General features: G+C 42.7%; 1 protein-coding gene across 6 annotated transcripts in view; it reads left to right on the top strand.

The window, feature by feature from the left end:
• LOC123756005 (rho GTPase-activating protein 45) overlaps positions 1-25,181 on the top strand; it is a 975,988-nt gene that overhangs the window by 547,416 nt on the left and 403,391 nt on the right. Inside the window, exon 1 of one of the 6 annotated variants that reach the window (XM_069300007.1) lies at positions 23,413-23,787. The exons of the other annotated variants lie outside the window; for them this stretch is intronic. Within the exon in view, the coding sequence (XP_069156108.1) occupies positions 23,631-23,787 (157 nt within the window). The 5' untranslated portion in view covers positions 23,413-23,630. Of the gene's footprint in view, positions 1-23,412; positions 23,788-25,181 lie in introns of those variants that run through there. 6 annotated transcript variants of the gene reach the window in all.

Genomic DNA, 25,181 nt, shown 5'->3' with positions numbered 1-25,181 from the left:
TTCTATAGTCTACAGTAGGGTAGTTTATAGACTGAAGTAAAGTTCTATGGTGTTACGTTATTCTGAAGTCGGCAATTGAGTTCTCAAGTCTCCAGTACAGTAGAGTTCTGTAGTCTAATAAGGCTTAGTGTGTAGTGAGGTTCTCTTATCTGGAATAGGATTGTGTATTTATAAGGTTCTATATCCAGCTGCGTTCTTGTCATGGTTGGACGTTGTCCTGTTAGACGAGGGACGTCCAACCGTGACGTAACAACGCAAGAGGGGAGTTGAGGACGGTATCTGACCTCCACCCCCCCCCCCACTCACTCTCTCTCCCCCCCCCCCGCCCCGACCGACCTGACCTTGGTTCTGGTGTTGCGGCCATCCTAGGCACCAGAAGCCTTCCGGGTCACTTGGGCGGCGTGTGGAGGACCTGACCTGCCTGGCCCCGCTGGCGAGACCCCCCCCCCTCCACACCGGCTCTGTTTTCATCTGAACCTGACGCCGATAAATCTGGAATGCTTCTTTTTACAGGGGAAAAGCAGGATACTTTTTATAAAATCCTGTTCATGGAATTGTTAGGGGAATATTGGTTTTTGTCAACGAGTTTGTTTTTCTTTACTAAGGAAAAAAGTTGGGACTTTACATTAAACTTGAACATTAGAACTGTGATGACAAAGAACATAGTGTTCTAGACTCTAGAGGGAGCAGATTTGGGGTTAAACTTGGCATAATAGATGATGGGAAGTTGGAAAGCTTGCTGAGGTAAGTTAACTGTTGGCGTCATTACCAAGATTATCAATGACAGGTTGGGAATGGATGGACAATGTTCCGTCTCTCCTAATATGAGAAAAGTTGTGACAGATGAGGATTGCAGGATCCTCCAAGAGGACCTGAACAGGTTGCCGAGATAGTCATAGAAATGACTACTGGAGTTCAACACGAACAAATGTAAAGTTATGGAAATGGGATCAGGTGATAGTAGACCAAAGGGACAGTACACAATGAAGGGAAACTGCCTACTTGTGACGATGAGAGAGAGAGAGACCTGGGCGTGGACGTAACACCTAATCTAACTCCTGAGGCGCACATAAATAGGATAATGACAGCAGCGTACTCTACACTGGTAAAAGTTAGAACATCATTCAGAAAACTAAGTAAGGAGGTTTTTTGGGGCGCTTTACACTGCCTACGTGAAACCAGTCTTAGTGTGTGCAGCCCCATCATGAAGCCCCCACCTGTAGAAACGCACAAGGAACAAGAAAAGGTTCTGAAGTTTGCGACGAGGCTTGTCCCAGAATTACGAAGGATGGGATGATTTTGCGTCATCCGCAAACATCGACATGTAGATTCTACTCCGGTAAACATGTCATTTGCGTAAATTAGAAATAGAATTGGTTCCAGCACCGATCCTTGAGGTACTCCACTCGTTACTGTTCGCCAGTCCGACTTCTCGCCCCTTACCATTACACTCTGGCTCCTTCCTGTTAGGTAGTTCCTTTCCCATGCTAGGGTCTTTCCGCTTACTCCTGCCTGCCTCTCAAGTTTGAGTAGCAGTCTCATGTGCGGTACTGTATCAAAGGCCTTTTGGCAGTCTAGAAATATGCAGTCTGCCCATCCTTCTCTGTCCTGCCTTATCTTTGTTATTTTATCATAGAATTTCAAAAGGTTTGTTAGGCATGATTTCCCTTTCCAGAACCCATGTTGATGTTTGTTTACAAACCTAATTCTCTCCAGGTGTGCAACAAGTCTTAGCCTAATTATTCTTTCAAATATTTTTCAGGGGATGCTTGTCAGTAATACGGGTCTATAGTTAAGTGCCTTCTTCCTATCTAATTTCTTAAAAATCGGCACGACATTTGCCTTCTTCCAACAACTGGGCAATTCTCCCAACATAAGTGACTCACTAAAGGTCATTGCCAGAGGCACGCTGAGAGCCTGCGCTGCCTCTTTTAGTATCCACGGTGATACTTTGTCTGGTCCAACCGCGTTAGTTGCATCCAGTGTTGTCAACTGTTTCATTACCTCATTCATTCAGTGTGTGTGTGTGTGTGTGTGTGTGTGTGTGTGTTTGTGTTTGTGTGTGTGTGTAACTACTAGGTCAAACACTAACAATTCGCAGCCCATAACAGCTGCATAACATTCAGGTACGTATTTACTGTAGGTGAACAGTGGCATCAGTTGATGGGAAAAGTTCCGCAAATACCGTCCAGCCACGGGATCGAACCAGAGATCCTATGTTGTAATCCTTTTGCTCCACATAATGCCCCAAATTACTAGTTATTGAAGTCATTGTATTTGGTCTAGTTAAAAGGTACATCAACATTTGCAACCATTTTTTCATTTGATTTCTGGGTACACAAGTGCTCTTAATTCATGCTTTTGTGTATAATACTCTCCTTGTTTGAAGAGCATTATTATTATTATTGAGAAAATCCGTAGAAACAATGATGAGGGTTCCAACCTATGTGGTGGGTCTTCCCCCACACCATGGGAACGGTGATACTTTCTCATTGATGCAGTCACGTTAGTGTAATTAATCTGTGATAATTATTATTATTATTATTATTGTTATTATTATTATTAATATTATTATTATTATTATTATTATTATTATTATTATTATTATTATTATTATTATTATTACTACTACTAGCTGTTCCCGGCCACGCATTGCTGTAGCTCAGCAACGCATGTGCATTGCTGAGCTACAGCAACCTTCTCTGTCACCCAGTCCTACCCACCATTCTCCACTCCCTCATCTCCTCGTCCCCCCCCCCCCCCACCATTCCTCCCTCCCTGTCCCCTTGTCTTCGCCACCATCCCCCACTCCAGTGTCCCCGTGTCCTAACCACTTCCCACTCCACCTTCGTCTGGTCCTCCGAACCATCCCCAACTCCCCCGTCCCCTCATTCTCCCCACCATCCCCAACCTCCCCATCCCCTCGTCCTCCCCACCATTACCCCCTCGCCACCATCCCCCACTCCCATCCCCTCGTCCTCCCCACCATTCCACACTCCCTCATCCCATGCATTCCCAAATGATCTGATGTTTCCATAAGAAAATTGGGAACATCAAATGATCTGATGTTCACATCACTGAAATATAAGAAAAACCGTTAACAAACGAAATGAAAAACATTGACAAAATAAAAAATAAGCAATACTCACAAAATGAACAGTATGGTAAAAAATACTGCTCAATTCCATCGCAATGTCACACACAATAATTTAATCAAAATAAAAATGAATTGAAATCCATGAAAATTCAATTTATCAATGAAATCGGAAACATTGAAATGGAATCGTAACATATTTAATGTAGCATATATGTTGCTCTTACGTGCAACAAATGGCACTGTTTCTTAAAAAAAAAGTGTTTTAACATGTCACAGGTGTGGCATCTATACTTATACTTACGAAATGAACGGCATGGTAAACAACACAGCCCAAATTCCAACACAATGTCACACAAAAAAATTTAATAAAAATAAAAATAAATCAAAATGTATGAAAATTCAATATCAATGCAATGGGAAACATTGAAATGGAATCGTAACATACTTAGAATAGCGTGTGTTGCTATAACGTACAACAGATGGCGCCCTTTTAAAAAAAACATTTTATGTTTTACATGTTTTACGTGTAAATGACATGTAAAACCTGACATGTTTTTTACGTGACATGTTTTACCTGTCACAGGTGTGGTATCTATATATAGTAGGTATGTAAAAACACTTGCGTATTAGAATGGAACATTGTGTCAACATTTCCAAGCAATCGGTGAAAAACTTTCAGAGATTACAGCGTGTGTGTGGCTCTTGCGTCCAACAGATGGTACTTAAAAAAAAAAAAACATGTTTATTAACAGCCATAGGTGAGGCATGTATATAGTAGGTAAATAAAAACATGCGCCTATTCGAATGCAACTTTGTCAAAATTTCAAAGGAATCGGTAAAGAGGTTTCGAAGATTTCCCCCACATCAAAAATACATGAAAAACACAGTTTAAAAAAATGTTTTTCCTGTCCCAAAGATGACACCCATATAGTATGTATATAATAACCAGCTCGAATGCAAACAAAATGTTGCGTGAAAATTTCAAAGCAATTGGTGAAGAACTTTCGAAGATTAACAATTTTGAACAAACGAACATTTACATTTTTATTTATATAGACTAGCTGTACCCGGCCACGCATTGTTGTGGCTCAACAATGCGTGTGCGTTGCTAAGCCACAGCAACCTTCCCCTGTCTCCCAATCCTCCCTTTCCCGTCCCCTCGTCCTTCCAACCATTCCTCACTCCCCCATCCCCTCATCCTTCCAGCCATTCCTCACTCCCTCGTCCCTTTTTCCTCCCCTTCATGCACTCCAGCATCCACTCGTCCTCCTAACCATTCCCCACTCCACCATCCCCTCGTCCTCCCCACTATCCCCCACTCCTCTATCCTCTTGTCCTCCCAACCATTCTCCATTCCCCTCGTCTCTACCATTCCCCAACTCCCCTGTCTCTCGTCCTTCCCCCACCATTACCCCCTCCCTTGTCCCCTCGTTCTCCCCACCATCCCCCACTCCCGTCTCCTCGTCCTTACCACCCATTCCCCACTCCCTCGTCTGATGATCTGATGTTCCCATCAGAAAATTGGGAACATCTAATGATCTGGGGCTAGATTCACGAAGTTACGCAAACACTTACGAACCTGAACATCTTTTCTCAATCTTTGGCGGCTTTGTTTACAATTATAAAACAGTTAATGAGCTCCGAAGCACCAGGAGGCTGTTTATAACAATAACAACAGTTGATTGGCAAGTTTTCATGCTTGTAAACTGTTTAATAAATGTAACCAAAGCCATCAAAGATTGAGGAACGATGTACACGTTCGTAAGTACTTGCGTAACTGCTTTGTGAATCTGGCCCCAGATGTTCTTATCACTGAAATATAAGAAAAACAGTTCAAAAAACGAAATGAAAAATAATGAAAAAATAAAAAAATAAACTAATGAAATGAACGGTATGGTAAACAACACAGCTCAATTCCAAGGCAATGTCACACAAAATAATTAAATCAAAATTAAAATATATCGAAATTTATGAAAATTCAATTCATCAATGAAATCGGAAACATTGAAATGGAATCGTAACATATTTAGTATAGCATATGTTGGTCTTATGTGCAACAGATGGCTCTGTTTTTCAAAAACGCATGTTTTTATCTGCCACAGGGGTGACATCTATATAGTAGTATATAAAAACACGCGCCTATTCGAATGCAACGTTGTCAAAATTTCAAAGCAATCGGTAAAGAGGTTTCAAAGATTTCCCTCGCATGAAAAACACGTGAAAAACACAGTTTTTCAGAAAAACCATGTTTTTTTTTATCGTTACAGACGTGACATCTATGTATATAAAAACCTGGCCGGATGCGAATGGAACGTTGTGTCAAAATTTCAAAGCAATCGGTGAAGAACTTTCGGAGATTAGCAGTTATGCACAAACGAACATTTCCATTTTTATTTATATAGATTATGTTTTTTTATTATATTTTGCATTAAAATGGTATTTTGGTTATCATCAAAGAGGACGATAACGCATTGAGGGCGTTATCTTGCTCTCTTTTATCGCTGTCATTAACCTACCGCCCCCATCAGTCAACACTCAGTTGATCACTTATTGTCGCCTTCCTTCTCTTTTGATTCCTTCCACTATGTGACACATTACAAATTTTGGCTCATCATATAAAACTGTGTATGAGGATAGTGACAGTCTGTCCCTGAGCTAGTGACAGTCTGTCCCTGAGCTAGTGACAGTCTGTCCCTGAGCTAGTGACAGTCTGTCCCTGAGCTAGTGACAGTCTGTCCCTGAGCTAGTGACAGTCTGTCCCTGAGCTAGTGACAGTCTGTCCCTGAGCTAGTGACAGTCTGTCCCTGAGCTAGTGACAGTCTGTCCCTGAGCTAGTGACAGTCTGTCCCTGAGCTAGTGACAGTCTGTCCCTGAGCTAGTGACAGTCTGTCCCTGAGCTAGTGACAGTCTGTCCCTGAGCTAGTGACAGTCTGTCCCTGAGCTAGTGACAGTCTGTCCCTGAGCTAGTGACAGTCTGTCCCTGAGCTAGTGACAGTCTGTCCCTGAGCTAGTGACAGTCTGTCCCTGAGCTAGTGACAGTCTGTCCCTGGTGCATCGCACACATCTCGTTGATAATGGTGCGCGTGTGCGTGCGAGCGGCAGACACCACTCTTACCCCCCTGTGTGCCCTCGCCTCCACACCCACTCACACAGTTAAATTAGTCGTAACTGATGTAATTACCACGTAAATTGTAGAGTAAGTATGTGTATATGTCAGGTGGAAAGGTTGGTGCACCTGGTGAGTGTTCTTGTCCTCACTTGCCTCAGCAGTGCTCTACAGCCTCGCCTCTGTGGTGTCGCCAGTATTGCATGTTGCAGGGGGCATAAATGCAATCAATTAAGCCATGTTAGCCGAGATGACACATTGTGAAGTGCGTCGTGTAAGGTGTTTGGAGTACGTTGGAATATGTCTTACTTCATAAGTTAAAGCAACTGTGTGTGGTGGTTTGGTCTATACCCCAGTGTCTCGAGTGTAATATTATGGCACTTTGAGGTGGTTCCTAGGATCAATGTCCTCAGGGCTCGGTCTCTGATCAGGCCTCCTGGTTGTTGGTCCACTTGATGTATTAATGTGAGTACTGCCACAGACAAGTGCTGGTTTGACGTAGAGATGAGCGTTGCGTCAGGGATTGGTAGTCTAAGCTCACTAATTAACACCTGTTGTGGAACAAGGAGTGGGTCGCGAGGTTTGTTCCTCACTTGCCAGCTCAACACTCACGCCTCAAGTGCCTTCATTGCCTCCCTGTACTCACGCACTCCATTATTTGCAGATATCAATTGCTTGCAAAATGTGTGGTTTGCCTGTATTGCATACTGACCGTGATGGGGGAATACCTGACCCTCAATACGTTGTTGATCAAAGTTTATGAACAACTCTTAAGTACAAACTACCTTGTTAACCCTCGCTGCTATGTAGTTTAGCGATGGTTATCAAAAAGGAAGGCGTGACGTTACGAGTATTGTAGTGATGATGCGATAGTTGTAACCAACAGGCGATGAAGACTTGGCACGTCACGTGTGTGCTTGCCTCAAGGGCACGGTGTGTGTTGCTGTCATGCAGGTAACACTCGTGCAATAGGACGTTCACTCATCCTAGAATGATACGAAAGTATGTTTACATGTTTTGAGTAAACATTGCTGGCATGATGTATGCGTGCGATTGGGTTGTGTTTATATGAGTGATGGTGGAGCATGTTGAACACTTGGCTCGCGCGGCTCCTGCTTGTCTCGTGCTAGTATTTATTTCGTCTGTGATTGATTGATGTGTTTGTTAATAACTCCTGGTTGTTGAAGAGGTTGTTTGTGATTACATTTTGCGTAAGTTATCGCTTCAGTCTTTGCAGGATAAAAATGTAAAGTTTCTCGTAGTTTGAAAGTAAGTTGATGTAGAGTTAAAATGATTTCCATTAAATAATGTTTTAAGTGGTGTTAGTTGGGATGAGCTCGAGGCTTGTGCTACTGTCAGTGGCATGGCAGGCGCCTCGACACTGATCATCCCTCACCCTCTCTCACCACGGCTGCATTTTCTCACTCATGATCGTTTCCTGGTGTGTGTGTGTGTGTGTGTGTGTGTGTGTGTGTGTGTGTGTGTGTGTGTGTGTGTGTGTGTGTGTGTGTTTGCGTGTCTGAGTGAGTGTGTGTGTGTGTGTGTCTGAGGGTGATTGTGTACTCACCTAGTTGTGCTTGCGGGGGTTGAGCTCTGGCTCTTTGGTCCCGCCTCTCAACCGTCAATCAACAGGTGTACAGGTTCCTGAGCCTATTGGGCTCTATCATATCTACACTTGAAACTGTGTATGGAGTCAGCCTCCACCACATTACTTCCTAATGCATTCCATTTGTTAACCACTCTGACACTAAAAAAGTTCTTTCTAATATCTCTGTGGCTCATTTGGGCACTCAGTTTCCACCTGTGTCCCCTAGTGCGTGTGCCCCTTGTGTTAAATAGCCTGTCTTTATCAACTCTGTCGATTCCCTTGAGAATCTTGAATGTGGTGATCATGTCCCCCCCTAACTCTTCTGTCTTCCAACGAAGTGAGGTTCAATTCCCGTAGTCTCTCCTCGTAGCTCATACCTCTCAGTTCGGGTACGAGTCTGGTGTGTGTGTCTGAGTGTGTGTACTCACCTAGTTGTGTCTGCACGATCGAGCATTGACTCTTGGATCCCGCCTTTCGAGCATCGGTTGTTTACAGCAATGACTCCTGTCCCATTTCCCTATCATACCTAATTTTAAAATTATGAATAGTATTTGCTTCCACAACCTGTTCCTGAAGTGCATTCCATTTTCCCACTACTCTCACGCTAAAAGAAAACTTCCTAACATCTCTGTGACTCATCTGAGTTTCAAGCTTCCATCCATGTCCCCTCGTTCTGTTACTATTCCGTGTGAACATTTCGTCTATGTCCACTCTGTCAATCCCTCTGAGTATTTTATACGTTCCTATCATGTCCCCCCTCTCCCTTCTTCTTTCTAGTGTCGTAAGGCACAGTTCCCTCAGGCGCTCCTCATACCCCATCCCTCGTAGCTCTGGGACGAGTCTCGTTGCAAACCTCTGAACCTTTTCCAGTTTCATTATATGCTTCTTCAGATGGGGACTCCATGATGAGGCGGCATACTCTAAGACTGGCCTTACGTAGGCAGTGTAAAGTGCCCTAAATGCCTCCTTACTTAGGTTTCTGAATGATGTTCTAACTTTTGCCAGTGTAGAGCACGCTGCTGTCGTTATCCTATTTATATGTGCCTCAGGAGATAGATTAGGTGTTACGTCCACACCCAGGTTTCTTTCGCTCGTCGTCACAGGTAGGCTGTTTCCCTTCATTGTGTACTGTCCCTTTGGTCTCCTATCTCCTTGTCCCCATTTCCATAACTTTACATTTGCTCGTGTTGAATTCCAGTAGCCATTTCTCTGACCATCTCTGCAACCTGTTCAAGTCCTCTTGGAGGATCCTGCAATCCTCATCTGTCATAACTCTTCTCATCAACTTTGCGTCATCCGCAAACATTGACATGTAGGACTCCACGCCTGTAAACATGTCGTTAACATATACAAGAAATAGAATTGGTCCCAGCACCGATCCTTGTGGTACTCCACTTGTTACTGTTCGCCAGTCCGACTTCTCGCCCCTTACTGTAACTCTTTGGCTCCTTCCTGTTAGGTAGTTCCTTATCCATGCTAGGACCTTTCCTCCCACCCCCGCCTGCCTTTCGAGCTTGAACAGCAGTCTCATGTGCGGTACTGTATCAAAGGCTTTCTGGCAGTCCAGAAATATGCAGTCTGCCCAACCATCTCTGTCCTGTCTTATCCTCGTTATTTTATCATAGAATTCCAGAAGGTTTGTTAGGCACGATTTCCCTGTCCAGAACCCATGTTGATGTTTGTTCACAAACCTAATGTTCTCCAGGTGTGCAACCAGTCGTAGCCTAATTATTCTTTCCAGTATTTTACAGGGGATGCTTGTCAGTGATACAGGTCTATAGTTAAGTGCCTCCTCCCTATCACTTTCTTCAAGATCGGCACGACATTTGCCTTCTTCCAGCATCTGGGCAATTCTCCCGACATAAGTGACTCATTAAAGATCATTGCCAGAGGCACGCTGAGGGCTTGCGCTGCTTCTTTTAGTATCCATGGTGATACTTTGTCTGGTCCAACAGCTTTAGTTGCATCTAGAGTTGTCAACTGTTTCATTTCCTCCTCTGCTGTCACCTCTATATCTGATAGTCTCTCATCTAGGGTAACCCATTCCAACAATGGGAGCTGCTCAGGCTCGGTAGTGAACACTCCATGGAAACTGGCATTCAGTGCCTCGCAGATTTCCTTGTCACTTTCAGTATATACTTCCTCTGTCTTCCTTAGTCTTGTCACTTGGTCGTTCACCGACATTTTTCTTCTTATATGACTGTGTAGTAACTTACGTGGTTTTTTCGCTTTGATTGCAATATCGTTCTCATAGTCCCTTTTCGATGTTCGTCTTATGTTAATGTAATCGTTCCTAACTCTGTTGCATCTGATCCTGTTGTCCTCTGTCCTTTGTCTTCTGTACTTCCTCCACTCCCGCCTGCTGGCCATTTTTGCTTCCTGACACTGTCTATTAAACCATGGGTTATTATATTCCTTCTTATTTTTTCCCTTTACTGTTGGTATAAATCTCTTTCGGCCTCCTGGCATTTCTGTATGACTAGGTCCATCATATCTTGGACTGTTTTTCCTCTAATTTCTTCCTCCCACTGCACTTCACCCAGATAGTCCCTTATCCTCTTATAGACCCCTTTCCTGTAGTCAACTCTCCTTTCCCAGATATCTTGTCCCATGGTCATAAGTTTGAATTCCATCATGTGTGTCTGTGTGTGTAAGTGTGTAAACTCGTAATTTTTTTATATTTATGTTTACAAGTGTGTGCTAAGTTGACATCGACGACTTCGTTATTTACATTGCATTATTTACTATTCCTATACTTCTTTCTGACATTTATATGGTTCATTCGTTGTTATAATGTATGTTCTCTTGATCTACTGTTCTTCACTTTCAATTTTACTTCTCTATTTGGTTAGTTAACCTTAAAATCTTGTATGTAGTTATCATGTCTGCCCCGTTGCGTCTTTCCTCCAGAGTGTTGAGGTCTGTAACAAACCGGCTTGTATGTAGCCACTTATTTACTGATCGTCCAAACTATTGGTCAGTTGCCCCACCTCAGGCTATGCTGAAGAAAGTAGCTGCTTTTTAAATGACCTGAATTCTCAGGGAGTGGGATGATGGCAACACTGGACGCGGATAACGCCTTGGGGACAGGTGTAAGAAACTTTCAGTAAATTACCACATCAAATAGTAAGGTGTCTGCAAGCTTAGCTGTTCCAGAATAGAAGAAGGCTTGGTAGTAGACACCACAAGCCTTAATGTACAGCATTGACCTTGAGACAGCCAAGCTTACTCACTGTCCAACCACCATCCATTTAAACTAAAAACAAGTAATTACCTGGGCCAGATTCACGAAGCAGTTACGCAAGTACTTAGGAACCGTTTCGGTCTTACCATCTTCGTGACGGCAACGTCGGGATTCATGAAGGCATTTAAGAACGTCGATCTTCCTAAGAAGACCGCCTCGCGCTACGGCACTTCCAGACGCAGTCGTAGCTTTATGTAAACTGTGTATAACACAGGTCTCTACTACACAAACCCGAGGATCGAATTTTTAATAATAATAAACATTTCTGCTGGTGAGTCACATCAAGAATTAGTCCTTCATGTTAGCTCTATATTCATTCTTTACTTGTAACTTGTAATAATTGTCTTTTTATTAGATTATAATTAGATTTTGCATTTCAAGATGATATTCCAGTAGTTATTAAGTAAATAAACGCTGGTGAACTTGAGATACGAGAGTAGGTGATGATCCTGGGTGGGACAGGAATGCTTGGAATGCATTTACTATCACCTAATGACTCTGTTCACCAAGCAGTAAGTATAGCTTCTCGGGAGATAGTCAGCTTGTTGTCAGGTTGCATCCTGTGAGGGGGGGGGGGAGGGGATCTTGAAAGAGGCCTAACGTGTATATAATTAATTATAATATTTCATTGTGTTGGGGACAGGCAGCCAGATTGCATATATACATGTTAGGCTTATATCGACGTCCTTCCCTCCCAAAGGTCGAATTACTGACCCTCCCAAGGATGGAACTCCACAACAAGCTGACTTACCCTTGGGTACCCACTTACTGCTAGGTGAACATGTGCATTAGGTGATAAAAAATGCGCCCAACCATTTCTGTCCCGCCCAGGATTCGAACTCGGAATTCTCGATTGAGAGTCGAGAACGAAACCGACTGTACTACCGAGACCCTCATATATACACTCTGGCGGCCTGTCCCATGTTAAAGAATTATTAAATAAATTATTATTTCAAACTTTATCAGCACAAGCAGGAAGGCCCTTTTGTTGGTTTGTAATGCTAACTAAATCTAATTAGTATTAAATATAATTTTTTTTAAATTAATAATATCACAGCAGTACAGTATATTATTTGATCAATTAATAAATAAATATAAACCGCTAAACATAACTAAGCCAATAAGCAAGATTTTTTAACATTATTTTAACTTGCATATAATTGTGCTTCACTAACAGTGTTAAGCTACCTAACCTAGCTCAACCTAACTCATCTGAGCCCAACCCATCGCATCCTAACCCAACCCAACCCATCGCATCCTAACCCAACCCATCCTAACCTAACCCAACCCATCCTAACCTAACCCAACCGAGCCCAATAGAGCCAAACCTAAGCTACTGCAGCCTAGCATCACAATATATAAATACAATTTTAGCAAACAGAAAATGAGCTGACAAATGGTCTTGTCCCAAACGCCCCAGTCAGGCACCTCACAATTTATTCACCTTCATATTCCATTAATTATAAAAGTTTAAGTTGTTATTAAATTTTAACTAGGGACAAAACCCTTGCCTAACATCATTTGTGCTGCATTTTTATTCAACCCTTATTGTGTTGTATATTCTACAGTACTTTTTTTTGTATCTGTATGCACATTACAGACTGCAGATCCTGCTGCCTTTGATTGGTTTAAATTGATCATTATGTAATGAGGTAGATTCCTTGAGGTTACCTTGAGATGATTTTGGGGCTCAACGTTCCCGCGGCCCGGTCGTCGACCAGGCCTCCTGGTTGCTGAACTGGTCAGCCAGGCTGTTGGACGCGGTTGCTCACAGCCTGACGTATGAATCACAGCCTGGTTGATCAGGTATATCGGCCAGTTATGCCCCTTATGAGTAGTGGAAGCGTGTTGAACAGTCTCGGGCCTTGGGATCGCTTCGCTGAATCCTCTACATGTAGCATCGAACAAATGTGTCCAAGACCTCTTCCTCTGTTACACAAATTGGCTGTGTAACAATGAACCTAATTTATTTATTAACAGATAAGTGCACCTGTCAGTAAAACAAATCCTGTCAGCAGTAAAAATATTGATGCAGTTATTTTAATAACAAATGTAATGAAACAAATTTTTACGGCTTATGGTTATCCTTCTTTTGTACTGTATATGCAAAGAAGTCAAATCTCAATCAGAAATTGAGTCACGTGAGGGGAGCTTGTGTTGCGTCACGTGAGGGGGAGGCTTGGGTTGCGTCACGTGAGGGGGGGCTTGTGTTGCGTCACGTGAGGGGGGGCCAGTGTTGCGTAACGTGAGGGGGGCTTGTGTTGCGTCACGTAAGGGGGGCTTGTGTTGCGTCACGTGAGGGGGGCTTGTGTTGCGTCAGGTGAGGGGAGGCTTGTGTTGCGTCACGTGAGGGGGGGCTTGTGTTGTGTCACGTGAGGGGGGGGGCTTGTGTTGCGTCAGGTGAGGGGGGCGGCTTGTGTTGCATCAGGTGAGGGGGGCCTTGTGTTGCGTCACGTGAGGGGGGGGGCTTGTGTTGCGTCAGGTGAGGGGTAATCCCTATACCATGTCGTGGTCTAGTCGCCAGAGCGTGTGCCTGGGAACACCCACCACACATGTTCGAACCCTCATCAATGCTCCTACGGATTCTCATTAATGCAGTCACGTTAGTGTAATAAATAGCTTAGGATGGTTAGGTTTTGTGTGCGCTGGCAACCGAAAAGGTCAGGTCCAAGAGCCGGAGCGCGACCCTTCAGGCGCAAATAGGTGAGTACACACACATGCACATACATGTGGTGTGAGAGAGAGTGCCAGAATTAGTGCCAAGACGTGTGGGTCGCAGGGGTTGGAAGGCCTCAGTGCCTGTTTAACAGAGGGGAGTGCCAGTGTGTTCGTCCCTGTGGTGGATCTTACTCTGGCTTCGCCAACTTATCGTGTGGTATAATAAGTACTTGAGTTTACCATCGCTCACCACGTTTTCTATGATCCGTAATTGTCACGAAATACAGGAAATTGTGTAATGTTTGTATTTACTGCGATTAATTTGTTTTCATTAACAAAAACCTTCACGCAGACTACATAACCAGTATTGGAAAGTGGCGCAGAGTCGCAATAACGTGGCTGAAGATATGACCAAACCACACAGCAGAAGATGAGGAGACCACGACGTTTCGGTCCATCGACTGGACCAATCAACTTGATAATGGTCCAGGACGGACCGAAACGTCGTGGTCTCCTCATCGTCTGGTGTGTGGTTTGGTCATCATTGGAAAGTGGTATTCCTCATATTTCTAAAACTATTTGCGTGAATAATTGTACTGTGGCAGACGAAGTTAAGAGAGGAGCCCCCACACTAAGTTAATTATTATTATTTTAAGATAATAAATGGTTGGGTAATTACCTTTTGAGGAGTGTTGAAGTGGAGAACCAATCACTTGCTGGTATGACAACCATCTGTACTTAGGGTCCAGTGAGGTAGTAATATTACAGCCGCGTCAGGTGATCTCCCAGAGTAACCATGACAGTCAGGTGATCTCCCAGAGTAACCAAGACAGTCAGGTGATCTCCCAGAGTAACCATGACAGTCAGGTGATCTCCCAGAGTAACCATGACAGTCAGGTGATCTCCCAGAGTAACCATGACAGTCAGGTGATCTCCCAGAGTAACCATGACAGGTGATCTCCCAGAGTAACCATGGCTCAAATAAACTATCATCGTAAAACAAAACCACTAACGCTGAAACAAAGAACAGTGAGCGCATTTGGTCACGTCTAAAGCAGGCGACCGTTGTCATAATTGCCTCCCGTCTCTTCCCCTCTTAACGGTTGAACACAAAGACCGCTGAGGGGAACACGGCAACAAAAACCTAGCGAAACCGCTTTTCATCTTCAACGTCTTCAAAACTACCTTATTTGAGCTGTTGATTCTGCTGTTACATCTGTTAAGATCCTCTCTGTTGGTGTGGTTTTAAAGACTTTTTGTACGTCGTGTGTGTTGTGTGTACTCACCTAGTTTGTGCTTGCGGGGGTTGGGCTCTGGCCCTTTGGTCCCGCCTCTCAACTGTCAATCAATCAACTGGTGTACAGGATCCTGAGCCTACAGTTGAATCTGTGTATGGAGTCAGCCTCCACCACATCACTGTCAAATGTTAACTGCATTCTATTTACTAACTTCTGACACTGAAAAAGTTCTTTCTAACGTCCCTGTGGCTCATTTTTGCACTCTGCTTCCACTTGTGTCCCCTTGTTCGTTTACCACCCGTGAGTTGCACATGTGTTGTGTGTCGCGTGTTCTTGCGATTATTTGTACATACAGGATCGAGCACTAGCTTTTGGACCCAGTGTATCTGGTCGCCGGTTGACTCCTGGCATATTTCCTTATCATATCTACTAATAAAGTTGTATGTGGAGTTTACTTCTACAACCTGCTCCTTTAGTTTATTAAATATTTCCCCCAAGTGAAAACTTTTTAACTTCTGTGACTCATCCGTCTCAACCTTCCATCCCTAACCATTTTGTTCTAAGGCATTCAATTTGAACATTTCCTCCTTTCCACTCTGTTAATCCCTCTAAGTATTTTATACTTCTCTATCAAGTCTCCCCTTTTTCCTCTCTCGTGTTTTCTAGCGTCATCAGATTTAGTTCCTTCAGTCAACCTTCACATCTCATCCTTCGTTATTCTGGGACGAGTCTCGTTGAAAACTTCTAAATCTTTCCAAATTTCCTTGTGTGTTTATTTAGCTGGGCGCTCCACGGTGGGGCAGTATAATCTGAAACCTGGCCTCACGTAGGCTCTATATTGTCATCACTGTGCCTGATTATTTAGGTTTCTGAATGATGTTCTGACTGTGTTAGTGTAGTGTATTCTGCAGATGTTATGCTATTTATATAAGCCTCCAGTGTTAGAGTTGGTGTTATAGGTCCCAGGTCCTCTTCTAGATATTATAAGGCGTTAGTTTTCCATTCATTGTATACTGGTCTGCTCCTTCCACCTGTTTTCCTTCCTATCACCTTACACTTGCTGGTGTTGAACTCCAGTAGCCACTCTGCAGCTTGTGTAAATCATGTTGGAGAATCTTACAATCCTCATCTTAGTCAATGTCTCTTATTATTTTTGCATCGCCTGCAAGCATTGATATGCAGTACTCAACACCTTTTATAAATCATTTACATAAATGAAAAATAATATGGGTGATAGCACTGATCCTTGAGGCACTCCGGTTGTTACCCAACGTCAGGCCAACTTCTGGCCCCTCTCCCCCACAACCTGATCACAACTGATGAAGAATCCAATGCTTATACGAACACACCGGCCTTTTCAACCATGCAAAAAAAAAAAAATACCAAATGCATTCACTACAAAACGGGTGTAATTGATAGAAATTTAATTGAGTTTGCTCTCAATATCCAAAACGACAATACTTTGAATATCAGCGCCGGGCTATTTAAATAAGATTCTTTGCCCATCTCCAAAATAGCTAATATGTTCAGTATATCAATCTAGCCTTGGTTCACTTGCAGCGAAGATGGGCAGTGTGCTTAGAATCCCTTAGTTCCAACCTGGCTTTTGTTGCCTCAGGCCTGTGATATTGTGTCTGTTTAGTTTGTTATTACGTTTGTTCTTGCGATACAAAACAGTGCTTTTTATGTTTAAAAAAGTGTAATTTTAATTCTATTAAATGGTCATCGCACAAAGGGTTTTTCAACATACTTTAGTTTATTTCTTGGGGTGTTTCCTATAATGCTTCTCAACTCCCTTTTTTGTATAAAACCAACAACAGTGAATTGGTTTTATTGTTCAATCTTAAATGAGTTAATACATTTCCATTTTCTTCTCTTGATTACATTTTAATAAAAGTACTTAGGTAACAGTATATTTAACACACGTTTTCTATATCCTTCTAACATAATCTCTCACTTCTATATTGTATATAGATGACACAATTTATGATGATCTTTTTCCTTGCTGCCTCGTGCGTCGTCTGGTGACTTGGATCCGAGAACACGTGTCTTCCCTTAACCTATATCTCAGGCAGTCGTCTCTTAAGGCTCTGGTGACGAACACATATTCCTCGAAAGCACTAAGTTTTTTTTTTATAATGTTGTTCGTTACATCGTGTCGTGATCATTTTGCGCGCGCGCGCGCACACACACACACACACACACTATGCTTGTAATGAAGATAGGGGTAGGAAGCAGGAGACCAGATACAAGGCATCATTTGGGAGATGAAATACTTCAGGAGTCAGAGAAAGAGAAAGACCTAGAGGTTGATATCACGCCAGACCTGTTCCCTGAAGCTCATATCAAGACGATAACATCAGCGGCATATGCCAGGTTGGCTAACATAAGAACGGCCTATACAAACTTGTATAAGGAATTTTTCAGAACATTATATACCACATATGTCAGACCAATCCTGGAGTATGCGGCTCCAGCATGGAGTCCATATCTAGTCAAGCATAAGACTTAACTGGAAAAGGTTCAAAGGTTTGCCACCAGACTAGTACCCGAGTTGAGAGGTATGAGCTACGAGGAGAGACTACGGGAATTAAACCTCACTTCGTTGAAAGACATAAGAGTTAGGGGGGACATGATCACCACATTCAAGATTCTCAAGGGAATCGACAGGGTAGATTAAGACAGGTTATTTAACACAAGGGGCACACGCACTAGGGGACACAGGTGGAAACTGAGTGCCCAAATGAGCCACAGAGATATTAGAAAGAACTTTTTTAGTGTTATGGTTGACAAATGGAATGCATTAGGAAGTGATGTGGTGGAGGCTGACTCCATTCACAGTTTCAAGTGTAGATATGATAGAGCCCAATAGGCTCAGGAACCTGTACGCCTGTTGATTGACGGTTGAGAGAGGGGACCAAAGAGCCAGAGCTCAACCCCCACAAGTACAATTACAATTAGGTGAGTACACACACACACACACACACAGGCTGTTGGTCCAGACGGGATCTCACCATGGGTTCTGAAAGAGTATGCAGAGGCACTTTGCTTACCACTCTCCATAGTGTATAGTAGGTCACTGGAGACGGGAGACCTACCTGAAATATGGAAGACGGCGAATGTGGTCCCAATATACTAAGAAGGCGACAGGCAAGAGGCACTGAACTACAGGCCAGTGTCCTTGACTTGTATACCATGCAAGGTGATGGAGAAGATCGTGAGAAAAAACCTGGTGTCACATCTGGAGAGAAGGGATTTCGTGACAAATAGCCAACATGGGTTCAGGGAGGGTAAATCTTGCCTGACAGGCTTAATAGAATTCTACGACCAGGTGACAAAGATTAAGCAAGAAAGAGAGGGCTGGGCGGACTGCATTTTCTTGGGTTGTCGGAAAGCCTTTGACAGAGTACCGCATAAGAGGCTGGTACATAAGCTGGAGAGACAGGCAGGTGTAGCTGGTAAGGTGCTCCGGTGGATAACGGAATACCTAAGCAATAGGAAGCAGAGCGTTACGGTGAGGGGTGAGACCTCCGATTGGCGTGAAGTGGAGTGGAGCCCCACAGGGCTCTGTACTCGGTCCTATCTTGTTTCTGATATATGTAAATGATCTCCCGGAGGGTATAGATTCATTTCTCTCAATGTTTGAGGACGATGCCAAAATTATGAGAAGGATTAAGACAGAAGAGGACTACTTGAAGTTTCAAGAAGACCTAGTCAAGCTGAAGGAATGGTCAAACAAATGGTAGTTAGAGTTTAACCCAACCAAATTTATTGTAATGAAGATAGGTGTAGGGAGCAGGAGACCAGATACAAGGTATCATCTGGGAGAGGAAATTATTCAGGAGTCAGAGAAAGAAAAAGACTTGGGGGTTGATATCACGCCAGACCTGTCTCCTGCAGCCCATATCAAGAGGATAACATCAGCGGTATATGCCAGGCTGGCCAACATAAGAACGGCATTCAGAAACTTGTGTAAAGAATCATTCTGAACTTTGTATACCACATATGTCAGGCCAATCCTGGAGTATGCAGCCCCAGCATGGAGCCCATATCTAGTCAAGGATAAGACTAAACTGGAAAAGGTTCAAAGGTTTGCCACCAGACTAGTACCCGAGCTGAGAGGTATGAGCTACGAGGAGAGACTACGGGAATTAAACCTCACTTCGCTGGAAGACAGAAGAGTTAGGGGGGACATGATCATCACATTCAAAATTTTGAAGGGAATTGATAGAGTAGATAAAGACAGGCTATTTAACACAAGGGGCACACGCACAAGGGAACACAGGTGGAAACTGAGTGCCCAAATGAGCCACAGAGATATTAGAAAGAACTTTTTTAGAGCGGTTGATAAATGGAATGCATTAGGAAGTGATGTGGTGGAGGCTGACTCCATACACAGTTTCAAGTGTAGATACGATAGAGCCCAATAGGCTCAGGAATCTGTACACTTGTTGATTGACGATTGAGAGGTGGGACCAAAGAGCCAGAGCTCAACCCCCGCAAACACAACTAGGTGAGTACAACTGAAGGAATGGTCAAACAAATGGCAGTTAGAGTTTAACCCAACCAAATTTAATGTAATGAAGATAGGTGTAGGGAGCAGGAGGCCAGATACAAGGTATCATCTGGGAGAGGAAATTCTTCGGGAGTCAGAGAAAGAAAAAGACTTGGGGGTTGATATCACGCCAGACCTGTCTCCTGCAGCCCATATCAAAAGGATAACATCAGCGGCATATGCCAGGCTGGCCAACATAAGAACGGCATTCAGTAACTTGTGTAAAGAATCATTCTGAACTTTGTATACCACATATGTCAGGCCAATCCTGGAGTATGCAGCCCCAGCATGGAGCCCATATCTAGTCAAGGATAAGACTAAACTGGAAAAGGTTCAAAGGTTTGCCACCAGACTAGTACCCGAGCTGAGAGGTATGAGCTACGAGGAGAGACTACAGGAATTAAACCTCATTTCGCTGGAAGACAGAAGAGTTAGGGGGGGCCATGATCACCACAGTCAAAATTTTGAAGGGAATTGATAGGGTAGATAAAGACAGGCTATTTAACACAAGGGGACACAGGTGGAAACTGAGTGCCCAAATGAGCCACAGAGATATTAGAAAGAACTTTTTTAGTGTCAGAGTGGTTGACAAATGGAATGCAATAGGAAGTGATGTGGTGGAGGCTGACTCCATACACAGTTTCAAGTGTAGATACGATAGAGCCCAATAGGCTCAGGAATCTGTACACCTGTTGATTGACGGTTGAGAGGTGGGACCAAAGAGCCAGAGCTCAACCCCTGCAAACCACAACTAGGTGAGTACACACACACACACACACCATTGGATGCAACTAAAGCAGTTGGACCAGACAAAGTATCACCGTGGATACTAAAAGAAGCAGCACAGGCCCTCAGCGTGCCTATGGCAATGATCTTTAATGAGTCACTTATGTCGGGAGAATTGCCCAGATGCTGGAAGAGGGCAAATGTCGTACCGATCTTCAAGAAAGGCGATAGGGAGGAGGCACTTAACTATATACCTTTATCACTGACAAGCATCCCCTGTAAAATACTGGAAAGAATAATTAGGCTATGACTGGTTGCACACCTGGAGAACTTTAGGTTTGTGAACAAACATCAACATGGGTTCTGGAAAGGGATATCGTGCCTAACAATCCTTTTGGAAATTTATAATAAAATAACGAGGATAAGACAGGACAGAGATGGTTGGGCAGACTGCATATTTCTGGACTGTCAAAAAGCCTTTGATACAGTACCGCACATGAGACTGCTGTTCAAACTCGAGAGGCAGGTGGGGGTGGGAGGAAAGGTCCTAGCATGGATAAGGAACTACCTAACAGGAAGGTGCCAAAGAGTTACAGTAAGGGGCGAGAAGTCGGACTGGCGAACAGTAACGAGTGGAGTACCACAAGGAATGTATAAAATACTCAGGGGGATTGACAGAGTGGACATAGACGAAATGTTCACACGTAATAGTAACAGAACGAGGGGACATGGGTGGAAGCTGGAAACTCAGATGAGTCACAGGGATGTTAGGAAGTTTTCTTTCAGCGTGAGATTAGTGGAAAAATGGAATGCACTTAAGGAACAGGTTGTGGAAGCAAATAGTATTCATACTTTTAAAATTAGGTATGATAGGGAAATAGGACCGGAGTCATTGCTGTAAACAACCGATGCTCGAAAGGCGGGATCCAAGAGTCAATGCTCGATCCTGTAGACACAATTAGGTGAGTACAGACACACACACACACACACACACACACACACACACACACACACACAAAAAAAAAAAAAAATAGGTGAGTACACACATGAGAGAGAATGCATGTTTGTCCAAAGTTGGAGGCCAGATGCTTATTGTTAACCTCATTCAAATTTGCAGGAGAAATAGTCTGGGGTACGGAATGGACATAGGCACGTCAGACTTGGCCTAGGTTAAATGATTTAAGATATATTAGCATTTATAAACACCCCTACGCAATTTTCATAGTCAAGAGTGAAATATATGGTGTGATTCCCATAGAGTTTTTAGATATCACGATAATGTATTTTCCGTTAGACCAGTACATATATTATAGTGCTTTTTAATATTAAAAATTCTGAGAGAAATAAGAGGGTAAAGCATGGAGTGGGGGGGGATGGTTTGAAGAGTGGGGGAAGAGGGGGAAATGTCGGAAATGTGTCTGCTGTTCCTCACCGTCTTTGCCCCTGCTTTCCCTATTTTGGGAAACACCAAATATTTGATACTCGACTCCATGAAAATCTGTGGGGTCTCTATAAATGCTAATATTTCCTAATTTATTTAACTTTGGTTGGTCAGGGTTGGAATATCTCCAGCCCATACCTCAGACCAATACCCCTACAAAGTTGGGTCACGCTAGCCTGAAGCATTTGGCCTGTAACCTTAGAGAGAGACGGACATTCTTTATTATAGATAGGAATATATAAGAATGGAAATTTTAGGAATATAATGAGAATATAATTATATGGGAGTATAATGAAAATATAAATTTATTGAAATATAGTTAAAATAATATAAATTTATTGAAATATAATTAAAATGTAAATGTAAAGAAATATAATGAGAATATAAGTATATAGGAATATAATATAAAATTTAAAGGAATATATTGATATTATAAATATGGAGGAATATTATGAGCAGGCAAACACGGAAATATCGTGAGCAGATAGTTACTGTATGGAATTGAAGGTATGAACTGGTCACATGTAAAGTGAAAAGTATAATGTGGATTGAAACATGATCTCACCCAACAGTACTCACGAGATGAAGAGCCATCACCTCCAAGAAGTGTAGTGTTAAATAAGAGGCAGCTTTTGTTTAGGGAAAGGTAGTTGTTTTTTTTTGGCCCAAATTGTACTCCTCCCCCTCAAAGTAATTTCTAACCGAGCCAAATTAATATAAAATTGTAGCACAAGACGTTAAAGGACGAAATAAAATGAAGCACTAAGGTATAATTGTTGATGGCGTCCCTGGCAGAGACCCGCAGTGATGCCAGCAAGAGCATTGTCAGGAGGAGATAAACAAGTGCCATGCCACGCGTCGTCACTGTGGTTGGCACTGGGCAGAGTGCCTTGTGTCACAAACACCTGGCACACCTTTGTTTGGTCCTTAACGACACACCAACCCCTTCACTGCTCACCCAACATCAACACACACACCACTTAATGTACACTCAACTACGTCCAGTGTAATGTTAACAGCGTAATGGGAACCAGGTTCTGTGTAGTCAATTTTTACTGCTGAATATTTACACACACACACACACACACACACACACACACACACACACACACACACACACACACACACACACACACACACACAGGGACCAAAGAGCCAGAGCTCAACCCCCGCAAGCACAACTAGGTGAGTACACACACACACACACACACACACACACACACACACACACACACACACACACACACATATATATATATATATATATATATATATATATATATATATATATATATATATATATATATATATATATATATATATAATTTGCGTGGAATCAATATACCATTTGAACTAGACTCTCGAAAACATTAAATTTCAAGAGAAAATGCTTTAAAATATTGGTTATCGCGATGTAACGAAAGTGACACTATCATGGCCACTATACCTCGGGCAGGTGAGCGTGATCGTAAAAGACTGTAATTGAAAGTGAAAGATTATAGACGAGTCATATCTGAACACAAGTGAATAGTCGTGTTTACTAAAGGAACCACTTAATAGTGAAGCTACGGTATAACCCTCGGATATAATGCGTCTCAAGAGTATAATGTGATGATCACAGGGTAACGAGCACGTCAGAGGTTTACCGGTACTACTGATGGTCGTTAGTCAGAGAATGCGTACAGATCGCGTCGTTTAGATTCCATTACAGCACCTCAGTTCGTACGCTGATGTTGACTGAATCAATACAATTGTGAGGCATTGTATTGAGGAGAGTGTTCAGCCAGATGGTTAGTGCCAACACGGAAGTACTGAGAAAGTACCCATCTAATATGTAGTTACTGTCGTAAATCAGATTATTTAGTGAAGTACTGAATTTCTGCTCATAAAATGAAATAAATTCATGTTAGTAAATACAAATAATGCAAAGTTAGTGAAGAAATTAAATAATAATGACACAATGATGAATGGTGTATAATGAAGCACAATAATGGAACACGTAGTGTATGGAAAACAGTGAATAATGAATTACTTGTGGCCCAGATGAGGCACAGAGCCTTCAGCGACCACACCATGGAGAGAACGACGCCAGGTATGGTCTGTCACATCGTCCCGCTGGTCTGGAGCGGCAGAGGTGAGTCTCGCAGGTGTGGCCAGGACAGGTGTCGGGCGCTCAGGTGTGTCAGCTTCATGTACTTAGGGCTAAGTGACTCGGGGTCATGTATGCTAAAGTCAGGTGTGTCCAGGACAATAATTTCAGGACCAGTTAAGCCAGGTATATATATACCTTGTAGGTCGGGTCCAGGAACAGATATTTAAGGCATGTGTGAGCCGGGTGCTTCAGTACCAGGTGTGTAAGTAAGCGTATTATTACAAGGCATACCAGTAGTAAGTGTCGTTACTCCTGGTATTTTAGTCTGGCATGTTAAGGCCAGATGTGTCAGTGACAGGTATGTCAGGTTAAGTGAACCAAGGAGCCAGTTGTTTTCCCGTCACAGGTAAAGTGTTTGCGGGCATTAAACCTATTTATATACTTTTTGTACATAATATTAATACACACATTGGTTAGTCCCTTGTGTCAGACGTTATACCTTTACAAAACATTATGTCGTACCTAGTAGCGGCCTAGTATGCAAGGCCCGATTTGCCTAATAGGCTGAGTGATTTTTGTTATTTGAAAAAAAAAATCAGATATTACCGCATTGCTGGTCTTAAAGTCGAAGTATTCTAGTGATAAATCTTTCTATTTTTTCTTAGTCTAAGTATTAAGAAGAGCAATCAAGTTGCCAAAATTTACGATATTCTGGCTAAATAAACATGTGAAAGGATCGAGGGAGTATGGGTGGAGATGGTGGAGTCAAAGGAGCAATCAATCGTAGGGTAAGACGTTGGGTAAAACTCCAGTGCTCGCGGTGGGTGCGTGGGCAGGTATTGGTCGAAACGTCGTTACTGGTCATGTTGCGAGGTCTGGGTCTGAGTGTCGGCAAGGAAGCGAAGTCGTTATTTTGTTTATTTAAAATGCGTATTTTTTCTTTAATTAGTATGGATTTTGTAATCATTTACTAACATGTTCCTAATGATTGTCGTGTTATGTTCACTTAGCATATTTTTTCTGAGGACACCGATTTGTAGATGGGTAGTCTGTCTTCTCGAAAGCTTTGTGGTGGTCAGACCAATATAGGAAGATCGAAGGTAACATACTTCATTTTAACATGTAAATTGACCCAATGAAGTATGTTTGCTTTTTATAAATGGTTGCACTGATTATTGGGGCTGTAAATAATAATGTTTGGTAGTAAATAATGAAGTCCAATTTTTGGTCTGGGGCTGTCGGTTTCACTCCATTTGAAATTATATTCTTTATTTTTACACTGTGAACTTTGTAAACTTTGTTATAGTGGCTTTGTAATAGTTTTGTGGAAGGGGTTGCTTGTGGTTGTTGTTCTGTTGTAACATATTTCTAAATACCTTCTGATTGGGTGTTGATTTCTCTATTCGTGCACCCGTTGTTTTATTAGTAATTGAAGG

The sequence above is a fragment of the Procambarus clarkii genome, chromosome 43 (genome assembly GCF_040958095.1).
Source record: "Procambarus clarkii isolate CNS0578487 chromosome 43, FALCON_Pclarkii_2.0, whole genome shotgun sequence".
Taxonomy (NCBI): domain Eukaryota; kingdom Metazoa; phylum Arthropoda; class Malacostraca; order Decapoda; family Cambaridae; genus Procambarus; species Procambarus clarkii.
The sequence above is the reverse complement of the archived record's forward strand: the minus strand, read 5'-3'. Positions and strand labels throughout refer to the sequence as shown.